Source organism: Rhipicephalus sanguineus, chromosome 9 (assembly GCF_013339695.2).
Source record: "Rhipicephalus sanguineus isolate Rsan-2018 chromosome 9, BIME_Rsan_1.4, whole genome shotgun sequence".
NCBI classification, from domain to species: Eukaryota; Metazoa; Arthropoda; class Arachnida; order Ixodida; family Ixodidae; genus Rhipicephalus; species Rhipicephalus sanguineus.
The window spans coordinates 63,731,715-63,749,431 of NC_051184.2; the positions used below are offsets into that span (position 1 = coordinate 63,731,715).

Sequence of the window (17,717 nt, forward strand, 5' to 3'; positions counted from 1 at the left end):
TGCAGTGCGCGACAGATAATTAATTACAAGCTCCTCATTGCCGACACAGCCTCAGTTTCGGTTTGACAGGGCTCCAAAAACGACAAGCCGCCGGGTGCAACTATCACCACCTAGCAAGTGAAACGCTCGGTCACGTGAGCACACAGAACAGTGACGCATTTCCGAGCGGTCTGTCGTCGTCGGGCTCATTGTCGTCTGATGGCGACGATTTTCTTGCGGCGGGGATGGAAGGAATTTTCGACGTGGCGAACCACTTCAGGTTTGACCCGCTGGCGAGGAGCGATTCGTCTGGAAGCGCGTCAAAACAGAAATGGCGGCTACGACGTCATCATAACTTGTACCGGCTGAAACGTTTACGTAGGGGAAGCAGGGGGGTCACCTCGGGTCACCTCCGAGGGTGTCAGTGCACCAGGTGCGGCCTATAATGCTGGATCGTGCTCGCGAACTTCAAAATTCATATAAAATACCTTCCAAGCTTTATTCGCTGTCGATATTTTGCAGTTGGTACAAGCACGTACACGGGAATCGATCCAGCAGGCTATCTCGGCCGCGAAATTTTGTGTCAGTACCCCTTTAAGCTTTGCGAGACTTGGTCGTGGATATGTCGCGACTATGTTTTACCAGCTAGTACGATTAAAGCGGCTGCGTATCAACGAGGTTTTACAGCACTAGGCACAAGCAACCCAGCAGCTAAAGTCTGCATGGAAGGTCTGCCTCCTTCCATTCTTGCAGTTTAAACCAGGGGTCTCAAACACACGGCCCACAGACCTTTCAGTAGCGGCCTGGCCCGCACTGTCTTTGTCCCAGTTTTCCTCTTTTTTTTATTTATTAATTATTATTTTGTGTGTACGTAACCGTGCAACAAAAACTATATTTCAGAATCAGCATCCAGATTTCGGTCGTTAAGGAGATGAGTATCGATATGTTTCTTGAATGCTGACACCAAGCCCGTTTCAGAAATTACCCACGTAGGAGCTAAGGGAAAGGCCTTCTTCCAAATGACAAGTTAGCTTACATTTTGATCAAACTCCCGAAGCTGAGCGGTTGTTTCCTGCAGCTTTTTGCCTGCTCGGTGGTCTGTGATGAATTTAGTAGTCCATGCTTACAAGTACTTCCTTATCCGCGGTACATGATGCAGGCTTTCCAAAGTTAAAAGCACAAAATTCTGGATGGGCAACCCTCCTTCTGCGAAACTTCGGAAGCCAGAAACAAGACAGTGAGTGCTGATAGACAGTGTTGTAAGTGAAAGAAAGGCAATGGTGGGGATAGCAAAGCTTCAGCTTGGGCTAGTTGGTACTACAACATGCTAATGTAACAGACAAGTATATGCTTGCACGCATGCTTGTCCTGTTCTCCTTGTCCTTAATCTTCTATGCCTTTTGCTCAGCACTACCGTGTACCTAGATTTAGGTGCACGTTAAAGAACCCCAGGTGGTCGAAATTTCCGGAGCACTCCACTACGGCGTCTCTCATAATCATATCGTGGTTTTGGGACGTTAAACCCCAGATATTATTTTGCTCAGCACTAGAATGGTGGGGACAAAGATTGCCTGCAGTTCGCAGTCTAGACCGCGTTGTCCCGAGCCATGTTGTCACTTCAACGGGCTTTCTGCACCTTGTGCTTTGTCTGCTTTCTGAGCCCCTGATGCTTGCCAGAGTGCAGTGTGTATGCACTTCTTGTTTATGCAAGAGGTAAGTTATTTCATTCTCCAGGCATCCGGACTTGCACTCGTGGCAGGGACAACGCATTCGGTGCTTGAGCTTAAAAACAGCTCTGCAACATGAGTGACGGGGCGAATTCTGTGACTTCGCAGGCAAATGCCAAGGACGCCGAGCAACTCTACGGCGCGCTCGAATGTCGCGTCGCATCGCTCAAGGCCGCGGAGGATAACGGCACTGGCGTGTCACCTGTGCCAGCGGCCATGCAGGGACTGCCGCCGTCTGCAGACAGCTCTTCGTCGTTTCCCGAGTCCGTGGGGAGCCTGGAGGACGATGGAGCGCCACAGTCGAAACGGCCCCGTCTCCAGGAGTCTGACGGCAGCCTTCCGGACAGCAGCCACGGCGAGGACTCTGTCGCAACAGCCGAGTGCGAAAGCAGTGCGGAAGACAAGGGATAGGCATTGCCTCCGCGACCGTAAAAGCATCCTCCGACAAGGCAGTGGATGACGAGGGTGGGGTTGAAGCGGCAAAGCCATTGCTGTCGTTTATGGAGTTTGGGCTCCCCAACGGTTCGCGGCGTGAAGAGGCTCAATTGGCTCGAAATTGGACGATTCTTGCCTGCCTGGCTCATAGTCCTGAAGGGGAACTGCAAGGTCCGGATGGCCCTTGGAAAATTGCGAAGCCATTGCCTGGATTCCGAGCGCGGACTCCAGCAGGAGCAAACGTGCACCAGACAAAAGTCTAGGATGGTGCTGCACTGTTACGAAGATGTCATTTGATTCGTACCGTTTTTTTCCGTGCTTTTTCTTTTTATAGCGTCAGCATTGAGATCTCTACGGTTGTAATGCATGAACAAGCTGTATTTTTCTTCATCCTTCAGAAGTAGGAACTCTCGGAGAGGGTGCCATTCTTTATTGACCATTTTCGGAGGTGCTTTCAATGTCGGTCATTCGGTGTCCGGCGTGACATTTCACCATAGTGACAGACACCCCCTCCTTGCTGGCTTAACCAACTATCCTGTGACCATTGAAAGCGCGATCTTTAAAATAGGTTGGTGCGGGATGCAACCGCTGTCTTGACCACTTTGTTAGCACGATGATGATGGTGTTTTGTTTTGCAGCATTTGTTATACTATGCAGTCTTTTCCTGCATTTGTTACTTCATTTTTTTTTTCACTTCCAAGTTATGTATCATGGAATCTGCACCTGATATTGCGTGCTATTATAGGGTTGGCATGACCCCAGTACGCTAAACTTGGGGCGTATTTTTAGTTCGAGCAGGACATACGGATGCAACAGGGACGGCAAACGAATGCAGAGGCATGTGGAATATCTGCACTGAGTACTTGTAGTGTTCAGGGAATCTGCATTTGCCATTCAACCGCCGTCTGTCTACAATATATTTTCGACAATAGCAATTCCTTAATAAAACTGCTGCCTCTGCAAACTCAACGTTATGCAAGTCTGCATGTCATCTTGCTCACTGTCTAGTGTAATATTTGCAAGCAGGTTAATGTAACATAAATGGCAACATCCAGGCCCAAGTGAGCAGGAGTTTGTTAACGTCATTGTCTCACCCAGTTTCCATCGTTTCTCTCCGCCCATTCAGCAATGAGTGTTGGAAGAAAGGTAGATCTTTCACTAAGAAGCCCTCGAAGCCATACTTCAAACATGTGCAAGTAGCTGTTGCGATGGCTTGTGCATTTTAATAACTGTTGGTGCAATGGCCTGAAATGCCATTTCTCTGTAATTTCATGCAGGTTTTTCAGCAAGAAAACCGTTGGGGTGCCCAAAACTCACAATGCAATCTTTCCCATCCCTTCCTGCTGTTTTGGTGTGCAGTTGCATGACCGTAGCGCAAATGCCTTGCTGGGTTTTTTTTTTCTTTAATGCAGTTTTCGTGGCTGTCTTGCGCGTTAACTTTGCTTTTTTTTTTGCATTTCCTGCTTTGTTTCTCGGGATTTTTAAATCCAAGGAGGGGGTAGAAAGATTCCCCTTCTTTCCCACTGTGTGGGCTTGCTCCAAGTGTCCCTTGGAAACGCGTGACGTGTCATTTTTTTTTTTGTTGTTGTTGTTGCTGTTTCTCTCGCTTCTTTTAAGAGGAGTAGTGCTTTCAGAAAAGCTGAGCTCTGCCTAAGTTGCCTCGTTTATGCGGATGAAATGTTCTCGCGACCTTTTTTTGCTCTAGTGTGCCACAACTCTGCGAACTGTTACGCTATTACGTGCGATGCACGGTGGCGGGATTGGCTTGGCTCGGCCGTTGCCCTGCCGGAATGTGATCCGCTGCGACCAGTAGCCTGTTGGCTTCAAGAAGTCTCGCGGTGGTTTGGTAGCCACCGATCAGTTGAGACTTGTCGCGAGCACCGTTTCCGGGCCAAGCTCGGCCGTGCCTTTGCGTTGGGCTCCAACGTGGATGTGGATCGACAGCGGTGGAGTTTGCTTCCGAACCTGTAAATGGGACTTGTCACTGCGTCATCAGAAAAAGGTGTACTACATAACGCTGAATCCTTCTGCTGAGTTTTTCATCGCTTACGTGTAGTTTTGGTGCCGAGTTTGCAGTGGCTTGTTCTTTGGCTACACTTCTGCGGATTGGCTGGGAAGCAAGCAAGGCAGTCATTGGGAGAGAAGATCATTGACACAGCATTCGTCATTTAAGCATTATGTACATAAATAATCAGAAAAGTGGCCCTTGTTCAGCGGATGCACCTCCGAGCTAGTATTAAGGATCGCCCGCCGTCTGATTTGTTTTTCTTTTTCATTTAGAGTTTTTCCCTTCCCTTCGTAAACAAGCTTAAAGAGACGGGCCTCCTGTAAACTTAGTCCGGCAAACTATTTGTGAAAGAAGCCTGGCACCCTTCTGCTTTTGATTCTTTGTTGAAGCATAGTTTGCTTGGATATTTTTTTTTTTGTCGTGTGAGCATTTCGCGTTTTTTTTTTTATTTGAGTGAGCTGACACCACCTGTCTCATGGGTGTTAAAGAAAAAATGTGCTGCTGCATGCCATGCAGGGTCAAACCCACAGTCAGTTTATTCAGGTTTTTGTTAAAATATACTTTTTACTTGGACCGTTGATGCGTCATGTAACTAAATGCGTTTCTGTGGAGCTGCCAGTTTTTCATGCAGCCTGATGGCATGTGTATAGTGAACTTTTCTGTAGTATGAACACATTGTTTGAAAAATAAAGCAGATGTGACAATGTAACAGTGAAACCTTTTTCTGAAATACTCGTTTTGCTGTACAAGAGGGAGCATTTGAACACACTGGAGCTTGCAAGTTCAATAACTAGGCAGTAGCTGCCGCGATTTGATATACATGGAGCATGAAGGCCCACATTCCAATGTGCCTATGCATGACAATGGCGGAAATGTGCTCAAATAACGTAGACAGCGCGTGAAGATGAGACACACATAGGCCTCCACGCTATGTGCTTCTCGTCTTCACCTATCGTCTATGTCCTAAGGCATTCCCGTCATCATGCTAAACAGGCTTGCCCAACTAGGTTTATTCACAGACTTTGGTTCGTGTGTAAAAGGGCCTTTCACCAGGTCCCTAAAATATTGGTTTTACATGTAATGTTTAATGTACAGTCTAACGCTTTTATAACAATATGCTTGGGTCATTCAGTGTGTTTCATACAAAATATTTTATCAGGTTTAACCACCAGCACTGGCTCGATTCATGCTTTTTCCTGCAGAAAGATTTTGTAGTGGCTTGTTTCATTCTTTGCCAAGCATTATGTAAAATTCCACATGTCTATGGGTGTGTTTTTCCGTCCACCTTAAAAAGGAATTTTTTGTTTACAAATTGGCAGAATTGCGATCTAACTAAAACGTGATGTCTGTTGTATGCCCAAAATCATTAGGATATATGCAGTAGTAAATGAATAATTAACTAAATTATGAGCCTCGTTCATTGTCTTTTAAAAGTGACTCTACTAATGGAGTTTAAGAATAATCCATCTGCATCGCATGTGACCTGAGAATCCATTTAAGATGTCATGACCATATAATTTAAAGGTTCTAGGCCATCAAGGCCACACCACCGACAACACAAAATTGAAGGACGCATTGTAGTTCCAACGTGTGCGGCGAAAGCCTGTGGCCATTCGACTCCGCCGCTGTATGCCACCGCCGCATTGCGCAACAGTTGCGCAACGCGCTTTGGAAGGAGCAACGCGCAACTGTTGAGCGTTGACGGAAGGACGGCAGTTGCGCAACGCGCGTTGGAAGGAACAACGCGCAACTGTTTCGCGTTGACGGATGCCGCGGTGTGCAACAGTTGCGCAATGCGCTTTGGAAGGAGCAACGCGTAACTGTTGCTATGCGCCGCTGTGCCATCACGTGATTCCTGAGAGAGAGTTAGGGGGAGAGGCCGCAGCTGGCGCCGTGCCAGGGCACGGACAGACAGACGGACGCAAGTATGAGACATTAAAGGCTTTCACCTTAAAAATTCGAAGCCCCGGCTCCTTTTGGCTTGAACTTGAACTTTACGTTGTATCCATACAATGTATGATAGCTGGAGCATAGAGAAAAAGCTGTAAAATCGACTTGACTAGGTCTGTCTCTGTAGACAGACTAGGTCTGTTTCTGTATAAGTACAACGCATGAGCAGATGCATGTAAAACTACGTATAAACAATGTGTGTGAGAACAGTCTACGAACTTATATAAAGGCGCCTTTGTACAGCATCAAAAAAAAGGGAAATTAAGTTACAGAAATTTAAGAAACACTTAATGCGTACAATATAGAACTGCTTTTCAATTTAAGGTCATTTGTGGAAATACAAAATTGAGTACGAGTAATAGCATCGAAGACCTTTGAGAAATCTAAAGACTGCAGAGTAATAATAATAGGTCAGGTGACCCATGTCTCTATGGGAGTCACAGACACAAATACACTGAAGTATGTCTTTTGCTAAAATACCCACAGGCCAATGCTCAGCGTCGTGGTATGAATTTCACCTGCATGTCTTCTTTTTGCTCGTTTGTGACCTAATCGGTCAAAAACAAAATGTGGGCAATTTTGCACTAGTCACAAGGCTGTCGCAGTGGGGCTGGTGATCCCTATAGCTAGTCCCAGCTTGGCTCAGTCTGAGTTAGGCTTAATTGGCATAATTAGGCCACATTAAACAAGCATCTCGGGTGGGTGTTCGAACACAATTTAATTATGCTTAATTAGTATCGGTCCTAATTAGCACCAGGCGTAATTAGGTCGACTCGGTCAGGAGTAAATATCTTCCTGAGTGGCTTCATTAGCCTCATTGGGAATTCGACTTGCCTTAATTAATAGGGTTTAATTATGTTGGCTTAATTAGACTTAATTACAATGATCGGCTTAATTGGGCGATACCATGCTCGTCTAGGCTTAATTAGATTTGGCTAGACTTACCATGACTCAGCATAATTAGGCCTCATGAAACTCGAGTATTTCGGGTGGGCTCGGTTCGATCACACACACTCTTCATTAGGCTTAGTCCTTATCTAAGATTTAACAGGGCTTAATTATTCGTCAGTAGCAAGTAGACTCTTCCTGGACTTGGCTTCACTGGCCTCACTGAGAATTCGTCTTGGATTGCTCGCTTTCTGGGGCTCATGCCCGTTCCTGATAGTTTTCTGGTGACGCGAAGCGGCAAAAGAGCACCGCTTTAAAAATTCTTGGAGATCATTTTCGCCAACCGCATATAGCAGCGTCGCAGTTTCGGCGCATGGAAGGCGGCTTCGCATTCGCGACGATCCGTGCGCGCGCGCCGTCACATCGGCTGCCGTCCCCGAACACCGTGATTCAGCCATTCAGCGTTCTTCGCTTTCACGCTGCCTTTCGGCGCGGCGCGTGCTAGCTGTTGGCGCGTTGGCGTGCCGATCGCTATCTGCGCTCGCCTTTGATATCCACGCTGGAAAAAGATTGAAGGAGCCGTGAAGCCTTGTGCAGAAGAAGCACACATGCAAGTGTGGCATATTGCGGCGGCCGAAGTTCCTTCAGTATCGATTCCTCGAGTGTCCTGGCTGTTTCGAGACGCTGCACGACGTTCTAATGTCAGTTAAGCTAAGTTTGAACGTAGTGCATTAGGCGCTCGATGTGTGGCGGATGCGGACGCTAGTCGTTTCCACGTTTGGTGCCGCCATTAAACGAAAGCAGGATTAGCACGAAAGCAGGAATGGGAGCGTCTTGTGACTGGCCAACATCGAGAATACCGGCGCTTCTGGATTTTCCGTATAGGTAAGCAGGCCTCAAATTTCTTCCTTTACTCTGTGCTATATAGTAACGATTTTCACCGATGCGTGTACTCTTGAGTTCGCAATTTCCCCCAGCTTTTGAATCCCAGGGCCTCTTATAGGCAGGTGCTTTCTACTGGTCTTGATAGATGAATACCCTGGCATTGCATTACAGTGCACTAAGCAGCTTCCGGGATTTAGTTGCGATCATAGGTCGACAAAAGATGTGGAGATCACTCAGACTCACTCAAGCATAAGCGTGCGCACGTGGGAGGGGAGAGGGGTGGGGCGGGGGAGGCGCAAAATCTGCCTCATACATTGCATTAGTAAGAAAAGCCGAGCTAGTTGGTACGAATGCATAGTGGAACAGCGCAAGAAGGAATAGCGTCTCTCTTGCCCGTGTCCCTGTGTGTTTACTGCGCTATTCCACTATGCCCATACATTGACCCCCCAGTCAAGTCACCTAAGAGGGGGGAGGGGGGAGGCGCAAAATCTGCCTCGTACATTGACTTAGTAGAGGGGGGGGGGGTGCGCTGCAATGAACCTTCCCCACCCCCCTCCGATGGGGAACCCTGCGCACGCCTATGCACTCAAGTAATAGATTTCGCGCTTAGGGCTCACACGGACTCACTAAAAGTTTTCTCAACCGTACTCACTCGGAGTCAAACTCGTCAAAATATTGCTCACCTGGACTCAAACAGTCTTGAGACTCACGGCTCCATCTGAGTCTGAGTGAGTCGACTCATGAGTGAGTTTGCCAACCTATGGTTGCAATGTCGAAAACAGACCTACTTAATTGACATTCCAGAGGCAAACGATTTTTCTCGTATTAGTGTGAATTACTCTCTCACGATACTAAAAACAGCAAGCTTGTTGCGAGACGACGCTTGGTAAGCGAGAAAACGCACAAAAAAGTAAATGCGGGTGACGACGCCACTTTGAAGTTCCCTGCCCAGTCGTCATGACGTCATATATTCTGACATCTTCTGCTAGGGCTTACGTAGTTCCTAATCGGTAAAAATGAAGTAACTTCTCATCCGAGGCAGCCAGAGGCAACATACGAGGTTTCAGTAAGTGTCGTTGAGCCAATGTACGAGAATAGGAAAACACCTTGAAATTCGTGACGTCGCCATCGCATATTTAGGCGGAAAATTTAAAATTGAAACTTTTCACATTGATTTCCTCATCAATCAATAAACCTCTGATAGTGTAATGAACGACACTAAAGTTTTCACATTATAATTTATCAGTCCAAAGTTTTTTATTGTTTCACTTCAGAGTCCCTTTAAACATTCACTAAGATAATCTGAAAATAAGAGCGATGTACTGTACAGCATTATTCGAACGGAGATTTTAATCGATGCTTTGAGCCTAGTGTGCAAATAAGTAATGGCGCCAGTGGTAACGTTCTGGAAATGCTTTCTGCGCTTTGAAGAATCGACTGTTGGGCGAGTTGGTAATTCGTGATGAATGAAAATAGCGCGAAAAAACGTAGGACGAGACGAATTAGGCTACAGCACTTCAATCGGCTGTGCTTTGAATCGGAGGTTTTGTGCTGGGAGCTTAGCCAAGGTCTCAGTGTGCCGGCAGGGATTGCGAGTCTACGTTAAAAGCACGAGTTGTTCAGGTTGATATGGGCTGGCCTTCTTGCGAAGCGCTGAGCATGATTGGTTATGAATAGAGACTCGGGAATGGGGATGAAAAGAAATTGATGGCTAAACTGGCTGGCTCTGGTCCCCTGAAAGAGATGAAGTACTTTCTAAGTATTTTATAGCAGAACTCTTATGCCCGCCGTTCGTACGGTTCGCGATGTCGACAAGAAACTATCAGCATCATCATGCCGGCGCTCGCTCGCTTCATCTTCTGCTTCGCTCCCCGAACACGCGCGCTCTGCCGCGGCGCCGACTTGTCCGGCCTGGGATGCGATAACTCGGATGGGCAAAAGAACGAGTACAAAGAGAGAGAGAGAGAGAAAGAAATAGAAGGAAAGAGAAAGACAAAAGTAAAGAGAGAAAGGGAAGAAAGAAAGAAAGATAGAAAGACAGAGAAAGAAATAGAGAGACGGAGAGAGAAATAGAGGGAGAAAAAGAGAAAAACAATGAAACAGAAATAAAGAAATAGAGAGAGAAAGAGATAGAAAGAAACAGAGACACCCAATCGAACCCGATCGATAACTAAGCCAATACTCGTGATTTACAATGTGATCACGTGAACACTTCGTGCATCGGGGTGTGAATGTACCTGGGCCTAGTCAAGTCAGGGCCAGCCGAGTGCCGACAAGCTCTGCTGTTCGCCAGCCTTGCGCGACTCAGTTCAAGCTGCGTAATTTTTTTTATTTTTATAAGGAGTATATACGTTTGAACCATTGAAATGATGCTCAGATGATAGCACATACACAGCGTTAGAAAGTTTATTACGATGCATGAGGTATGTCGCATATTGAAAGCACACGTAGAGTAGTGGAGGCGAATAAGAGTTTTAGTCGCCCAGTCGGAATTTATTGGTGAAGCCGCATGATGGCGGCTTGGCCTTAAAAGTCCAATTTCTTTTGTGATGTACCATTTTGCGCTACGCAGTTTTTTCTTTCTCTATCTATACTATGGGCTCCGCGCTTAGATACGTCACTGATTTGCTCCAATGCTGAACTTAATCACGCCAAGTTGGCGACCCGAAATATGCGAGAAATTATTCAGAAAACATTTTTATTTGCGACGTAATCAATTAGGGCAACATTCGATTCGTTATTCTGAGGTCTTATGACTATTCGCACCTCCCCAAATAATCTAGGTTTTCTACGACACCGGGGGCTGTGCCATACAGGTATGATGAATGTCATTGATAATATATAACTGCAAAAAGTGTTCGCGGGAATTTTAAGCGCGATCGTCTTATAAGGCTCATCGGTCGAAAACTCAGGCGGCGCAGTGAACACGAAGGTAATGGTGCCATAAGTCTCGATACATATAGTGACACCAAATGATCAGGAATATAAATGCAAGCGAATTCATAGTCAATCTAAACTGTATTAACGTGCATTAAAGTGAATCAAGTAACTTAAGTGTGAATCGGGCATGAATCAAGAGTGAAGCTAGTGGCTTGAGTGTAAAAAGAGTGAATCACGTGGCCTAAGTGTGAATCAAGAATGAATCAAGTGGCTTAAGGTTGAATCAAGAGTGAAGATATATAGTAACTTAAGTGTAAATCAAGAGGGTATCAAGTGACATATCTGTGAATCAATAATGAATCAAGTGGCTAAAGGTTTATTCAAAGACGAAGCCTTGGTTTAAGGTTGAAACAAGCGTGAATCAAGTGATATAACTGTGAATAGGGAATGAATCAAGTGGCTAAAGTTTTAGTCAAGCGTGAAGCTAGTGGCTAAAGGTTGAATCAAGAGTGAATGAAGCCAGTGACCTAAGTGCAAATCAAGCGTGATTCATGTGACATAACTGTAAATCAAGAATGAATCAGGTGGCTAAAGGTTTAATCAAGAGAGAAGCTAGTGGCTTAAGGTTGAATCAAGAGTGAAGCCAGTGGCTTAAGGTTGAATAAAGCGTGAATCAAATGACATAACTGTGAATCAAGAATGAATCAAGTGGCTAAAGGTTTAATCAAGAGTGAAGCTAGTGGTTTAAGGTTGAATCAAGAGTGAAGCCAGTGACTTAAGCGAAAATCAAGCGTGAATCAAGTGACATAACTGTGAAGAAAGAATGAATCAAGTGGCTTAAAGCTAGTGACAAGTGTAAATCAAGAGTGAATCAAGTGACGTGAATGTGAATCAAGTTGCATAAGGTTGAATCAAGGAAGCTAGTAACTTAAGTGTAAATCAACAATTAATCAAGTGGCTTAAGGCTGAATCAAGAATAAACCAAGTGAAGCAACACATGTGGGCAGCGCCGGAGGCGCTGACTGCAAACTACCGACACAGTTCTCGCTGCATGATATGGATGAATCTGGGCGATCAACAGTTTTCACTTTCCAGTGATACGTTCCTTATCTCATTCGCCTTCTGAACTCTGATTTTTGTTTTCGCAAAGCTAACTTTGAAGTCATTGTTCTGGGTTTAAAACCTGCGCGTAGAGTAAGTTTCATCAAAATCAGGAACGGTGACCGGGTCATCGTTTTCGTTATTATCTGGACGCACTCAGGGGGCCGTTCAAGTACGGAAGCGTGCGACACGCTCAGGTGCCGTTATCGCCTATCGTTAAAGACGTTTGCCGGTGGTTGGGGGCGTCATTTCGTACCAATTAAGGTTGAATCAAGAATGAATCAAGTGGCTTAAGGTTGAATCAATAGCGAAGCTAGTGATTTAAGTGTAAATCGAGAATCATTGAAGTGTATTAAGGTGTAATCAAGAGTGAAGCTACTACTTAAAGGGGTACTAACACGAATTTTCGAAAGTGAGTTTAATGTGACATGCAAATCTCCTGTATACAGAGACGGCTCTAAGCAAGTGTGAAGCTCAGTAAATGCTGATAAATATTTTATTTTGACGTCAAGGTCCATATTCGCATGGCGCACCTCCTGACATCGACACTGGCATGAGGTGTGGGGGTGCTATCAACCCCTGTAAAGTCGTCTGCGCCTCATGGCGCACGCGCGTCTCGTGTAGTAGCCGCAGTTAGGTTTAACAGCCGCCGAGTGAGCGGTGGCGCTGTGCTCGCGCGGGGTAGGGTTAGTGCGGTGGCACTACCAGCGCCACCTGGCGCCAGCAAGGTCATGCCGGCGTACAAGAAACAGCAACGAGCGTCTTTGAGTTTGGCGTTGTGCGTGGATGGACGTCTCCCGCGGTGGGTCCTGTTAAGGGGTATTCAGACGGAGGAGAAATGCTCGGGGGGTAAAGGCGGAGCCTAGTGACGTCAACTCGCGAGGAGAAGTCTCCACAAATGCCCCCCACTCACACGGACGAGGCAAACGGAGGGGGAGACCAGTGTTACTAGACTACTCTGGTGGCTTGCACCACCCGTTTGACGAGCTGCAGACGACCATCCAGCTGCAGACTGGACACCCACTGCCGCTCTCTGCAGGAGCAAGTGCAACAATGTGGCCAAACAAGAGCCCGAAATTCCACCACATCCCCCACCGCAGGGGGATCGTTTGTCCTTTCGGGGAAAACGTCCCCGTCTCCTCCGAGGAGGCGCGGGGGGGTCACGCCCACTCGCTAATCCGTGACGTCGCGGTCACGTGATACGCAATCCCCCCGTCTCCCCCGAGCATTCCTCCCCCGTCTGAATACCCCTTTACGAGCGGCGTCGTTGGCCGACGCGGACTCAGGGGGTAGCGTGGAGCTGATCGGCGGGAGTCGTACCGCAGGCCCAGGGATGTCCAGAACAGCAGGAAGCCGAGGCAGAGAGACCGACGTTGAGGAAAACTTAACAGACGTTTATTTACATCATAGAGGACAGGATCGTCAGAACGGCATCTAGTCCGATCGATCCGTGCCGAGCAGACGCTCTGCTACTCCTTAAATACGCTTCATTTCCAAGATAGGTAAACTCCTTAACTGCAAATGTCCAATCACAAACGTGCATGCCCTTGGAGGGTCCGTCTCTTCGACACATAGGTCACCGTCCCCAGGATAGCAATGCCAGGGACCACGGCACTCTCACTCTCCACGTCCGACCAGTTCGGAAGAAAGGGGGGCAATGTCACCTCGGGGAACAGAAAACCCTTTTACGAACAAAGGCACCAGCTTTCACCAAAAACACACTCGTTGCAAATACGCGTTTCACGAAGGAGACCCGCGCGTAGCTGCCACCTTCCAGCCGAAGCGCCCAGTTCGGGGAAAAGACGGCAGGTGTAGGTGACAAATCCGTTCTCCGAAATGAGGGGGGGGGGAGTCCAAGAAGCGGGAAAACTCGCTTGGGGACAGCTGGCCCAGGACCCTCGCATCTGCTTTGTAACAGTCCGTGGGGACGATGCCGCGGCTCGTTTCCCGCGGGCTCCTCGTTGGTGAGCCGAACATCGGCGACGCCGCATTCGCGGTGCATTTTATGTCTTATGTTGTCTTGGGCGTGTGTTATGTTTTATGGGTACTGTATTAGCATTGTATAAGGTTACTTAGCGTGTTACTGGTTATGTGCCAGATTCGGTAGGCTAGCTCGCCATGATGTAAAAGAAAGGTTAATAAGTGTACACGCGTTGTTTTTTGCCCGACGGCGTCTACTATCTCCGTGTGTTCCGAGAGTGGCAATGTCTGTCAGACCCCACAGAGATCAGGCTACAGTGTCAATTCTAGTGACTTCACGCACCAGTATGGCTAGTAGTTATGAATATCAGGCACCAAAGCACTCAAAATGGCCGCTTATGCGTCACCGAAAGCATTCAAAATGGTCGCTTGTGCGTCACCAACGGGGCCAGGAACGGAGCGGCCGTGGAAACGTCACCACATCCTGAGCGAGCACGTGACGAGAAGCTGATACCGTGTTGTGACGTCAGGGTACACTTGGAACTGAAACTAGCTTTTAAGAACGTACTGTAATTACGGCAAGTTTTTTTTTCCTTTTTCCAAGTTCCAGTGGCTTTCTTCCAATGTAATACTGTAATTACTTTTTCAGGGTGCACTCACACTTACCTGTACATTTCCTGGGGTCCTGAGGACTTTGCCCTTTCATTTGACGCAGAAGAGACGACGGCACAAAATTTTCATGTCACTATACCTTTAAGTGTTTATCCGTGAAGAGTTTATCGAGAACGAATATATAGTTGGATACAACTTTAGAAGTCCGCGGCATTTCCTCCTCAAAGGCGGATGCACACAAGCATGCACCAATGGGCGCACACTCGGGACTGACGTCATGAGCCGGACGGTCAGACGACCCCGCCTTCGACCCCACCTCAGAGAACGCTCGACTTCGCCTTCGGAGAAAGTGGTCGAGTGCATGAGCGGGATTTTCATTAGTCGCGGAGACAATCAGCTGCCGCGCTTCGGTAATCTAGGCGGGGCGTTTCCAGATTTCTTTAGTTGCATCCCACTATAGTGGCTTAAGAATGAATCAAGAGTGAATCTAGTGACCTAAGTGTAAGTCAAGAGTGAATCAAGTGCCTTAAGTGTGAATCAGCGGTGAATCGGGTGACTTAAGTGTGAATCAAGAGTGAATCAAGTGACAATTAAGTCCATAGTAATTCAAGGGAATTCACAGTAGCCTTGCAGAGCATAGGCTTTCGCCTGTGAAAGACCAGTGGATGATGGAAATAAAGAATAATATATTTTATTCGTCATTTATTTTTTGTTTCAAGAGGTGTGAACTTACAGACGCATACGTGAACACACACACGGGGAACACTAGTCTTTTCTGTCAGGCATACAAAAAATGTATTAGCCAAGGACAGATGAGAGAAGTCATTCGCTGTATAAATACATTCTTCGCACACCACATAAATAAATCGCGCATTTTTTTTCTCTACAATCGCACAGGAAATGGGACAACATCAAAAAAATGCTAAGAGTTAAAATATGTGACCTAAATGGAAAAATAAGGAAAAGTCGTGAATGTTTTGTCCCGCAAAGATTAAGCGAAGTTGCAGCAGAAGCCGTAACTTCGGAAGAGGGCGGTAAAACATAGAGAAGAATCAATGAGAAAATGAAAAAAAAATGCCTAAAAGCGAAAAGCTGTGCCGCACATGTGTTCCCAACACCGGGCTTCCGGCTTGGAACAAAATAAAGCACACTTAAAAGGAAACGAATATGAAATTGCGAGAAGTTCCTGCGCAACGTGGCTGAGCAAGTCTGCTGGCCCACTGACCTGTGCTATGGCCTCTATAGCAACCAATGGAAATCTTCTGGGACAATGCCTAAGCGATGAACCGAGTGGGTTGCGAAGTAGCGCGGAACTTAAGCTGCGAAAATGCGAGAACGGTTTGCCTCAGACAAAACAAAGAAATTGATAAAATATGACCTATTGGGTTAAGAATGCGAATCTCACTCACTATGAGAAATCGCAGTAAAAATATGAAGAGAGAAATGGAGTGCTAACTACGGACATCACAGTGTTTGAAAAGGACTAGAGTACGAAGGAGACGAGGTGTACGTGTAGTACTCGCGGAAGCGATCTCGGAGGACTGCGAACAGGATGGGTCCGAGGAGAGCTGTACTTAAAAAAAAAAAGGATAATCATAAAACAAAAATGAGATTGGTAGTGACGGCACGGGATGTCACTCTCTCCGCCTTCTACCATTGGTCCCCAGTGGCTTCTGTCGTCACAGTCCGTCAGGGCGAAGGAGCGAATGAAAAGAAAGTATGTCGCGAAAACAAGTGTTTCAACGTACATCTTTCTTAACGGCGATCTAGCCTCTCTTCCTGACGGAGGCTGGATGGATAGATGAATTAAGAGGCGATAAGGAGAGATGTGGGACCATGCATCCACGTCCTCAGTAGACATGTCTGCGCGCGGGCGAAACGGAGGAGTCATGCGGAAAGGTTCCATCGTGCGAGTCGCTCTAGGAAGCGTGCCGTCTACGTACGCGGAAAGAAGGAGCTCGCATCGTGGTTCTCTGGTTCTCGAGGAAACGGCCGAAGAAGAAAGACACCCGCGCCGACAACGGCGTTGTCAGGCTGTTGCGAAAAAAAAAAAAAAATTGAGATACAAGTTTCATCGTCGCCTCTTCTTCTCCGCTCGCTGCCTTAGCTTTTATACCGGGAGATCTAGTTACGAGCGGGCACAACACATTTTCCAGATCGAGATAATGCGTGGCCGCCGCAACCGCCGCTGTTGATGTGGCCCGCGGTGGGGGTCGGTTGCAGCAGCGAGCGTTTGCAGCCACGCGTGTCGTGTGTGTGTGTGTATGTGTGGTGTAGCGTGCACGTGCGTGGCTTGGTTTTCGTGCGGGGTGTCTGACTGTGTGCGTGCGTGCGTGTGTACACGTATGCGTGCGTCCCTGCGGGACGTCTCTCTTGTTTTTCGTTTTCTTTTTTTTTTCTTTCGATACCGTCCCGCCGTCACGTACAGTGTCCTCGGGTCATCGAGGCCGAAAACGAGAAACCGAGATTGTTGCTGAGGCCAAAAAAAAAAAAAAAAAAAAAAAAAACCCTACGCCCTGCATCTCGCATTTTGTTGTCTGCAAAACCTGTCTTCTCAGTTATCAGTGTTCTTTTTTTTTGTACCGTAGTTTCTTGTGCTTCGGCTCATGTTTAAAGTCGAAGGAGACCGTCTGGAGGAGCACCGGCCTCGCTGGCAAGAACGCGGTCGTCAACAGATGATCGACATCGGAGTTTCCGTTCTTTTCTCAGTTTACAAGTCGTTTCACGCCCCAGTGCTCACATTGCACTGGAGACGCGAAACGTTTTGCGCGAGACGACCCTATCTGAGGATTTAAGTTGCGACTGAGAAGAGATTCATCGCATCGCAATGGCACACGTAGCGCAGTTAACGCGGACCAACATCCCATAGCGTACAGTGTAGGTACGTCTCCACTTTGACCAGCTCAGCTGTCATTTAGTTCAATGCGTTCTGTAGAGATCCACGTTTATGATAGGAATATCGAGGAAGGAATCCGTGGTTCTACTGTAAATTAGGTGCACATCTGCCTGCTTTCTTTGTCGAATGCGCCTTTGAGTAGCCGTGAGAACTTTAGGTGAAAGGCTAGTTAAGCAGTAGTACAGCTGATAAATTTTGCACATTCCACTAGATTGAACATCACACACCGGTGCAAGACTGATCCCACAGATTGGTCAGTGTAATCTGCCTCTACGAGTGTTTGTTTTCTCAGAGAACACATCTTCAGAATCTCCGCTAAATACTGCTACATCGGTGGACACTCACAAGAGCAGTCTATTCTAAGCTTCGCACTCAAAAGAAGAATAAAGAAGAGAGCCACCTCGTCGAACCACGAGTCCAGAGTCTCTGTTTCGGA

The 17,717-nt window shown here is 47.1% G+C and overlaps 1 protein-coding gene across 2 annotated transcripts in view; it reads left to right on the forward strand.

Annotated features, from left to right (window-relative positions):
- The window catches only part of LOC119405256 (ran-binding protein 3), a 55,704-nt gene extending 50,846 nt beyond the window's left edge, over positions 1–4,858 (forward strand). For both annotated transcript variants that reach the window (XM_037672068.2, XM_037672070.2), the window contains exon 12: positions 1,815–4,858. In XM_037672068.2, coding sequence (XP_037527996.1) covers positions 1,815–2,117 — 303 coding nt within the window. In that variant the 3' untranslated portion in view covers positions 2,118–4,858. The remainder of the gene's footprint in view (positions 1–1,814) is intronic.
- Positions 4,859–17,717: the final 12,859 nt, after the last annotated feature.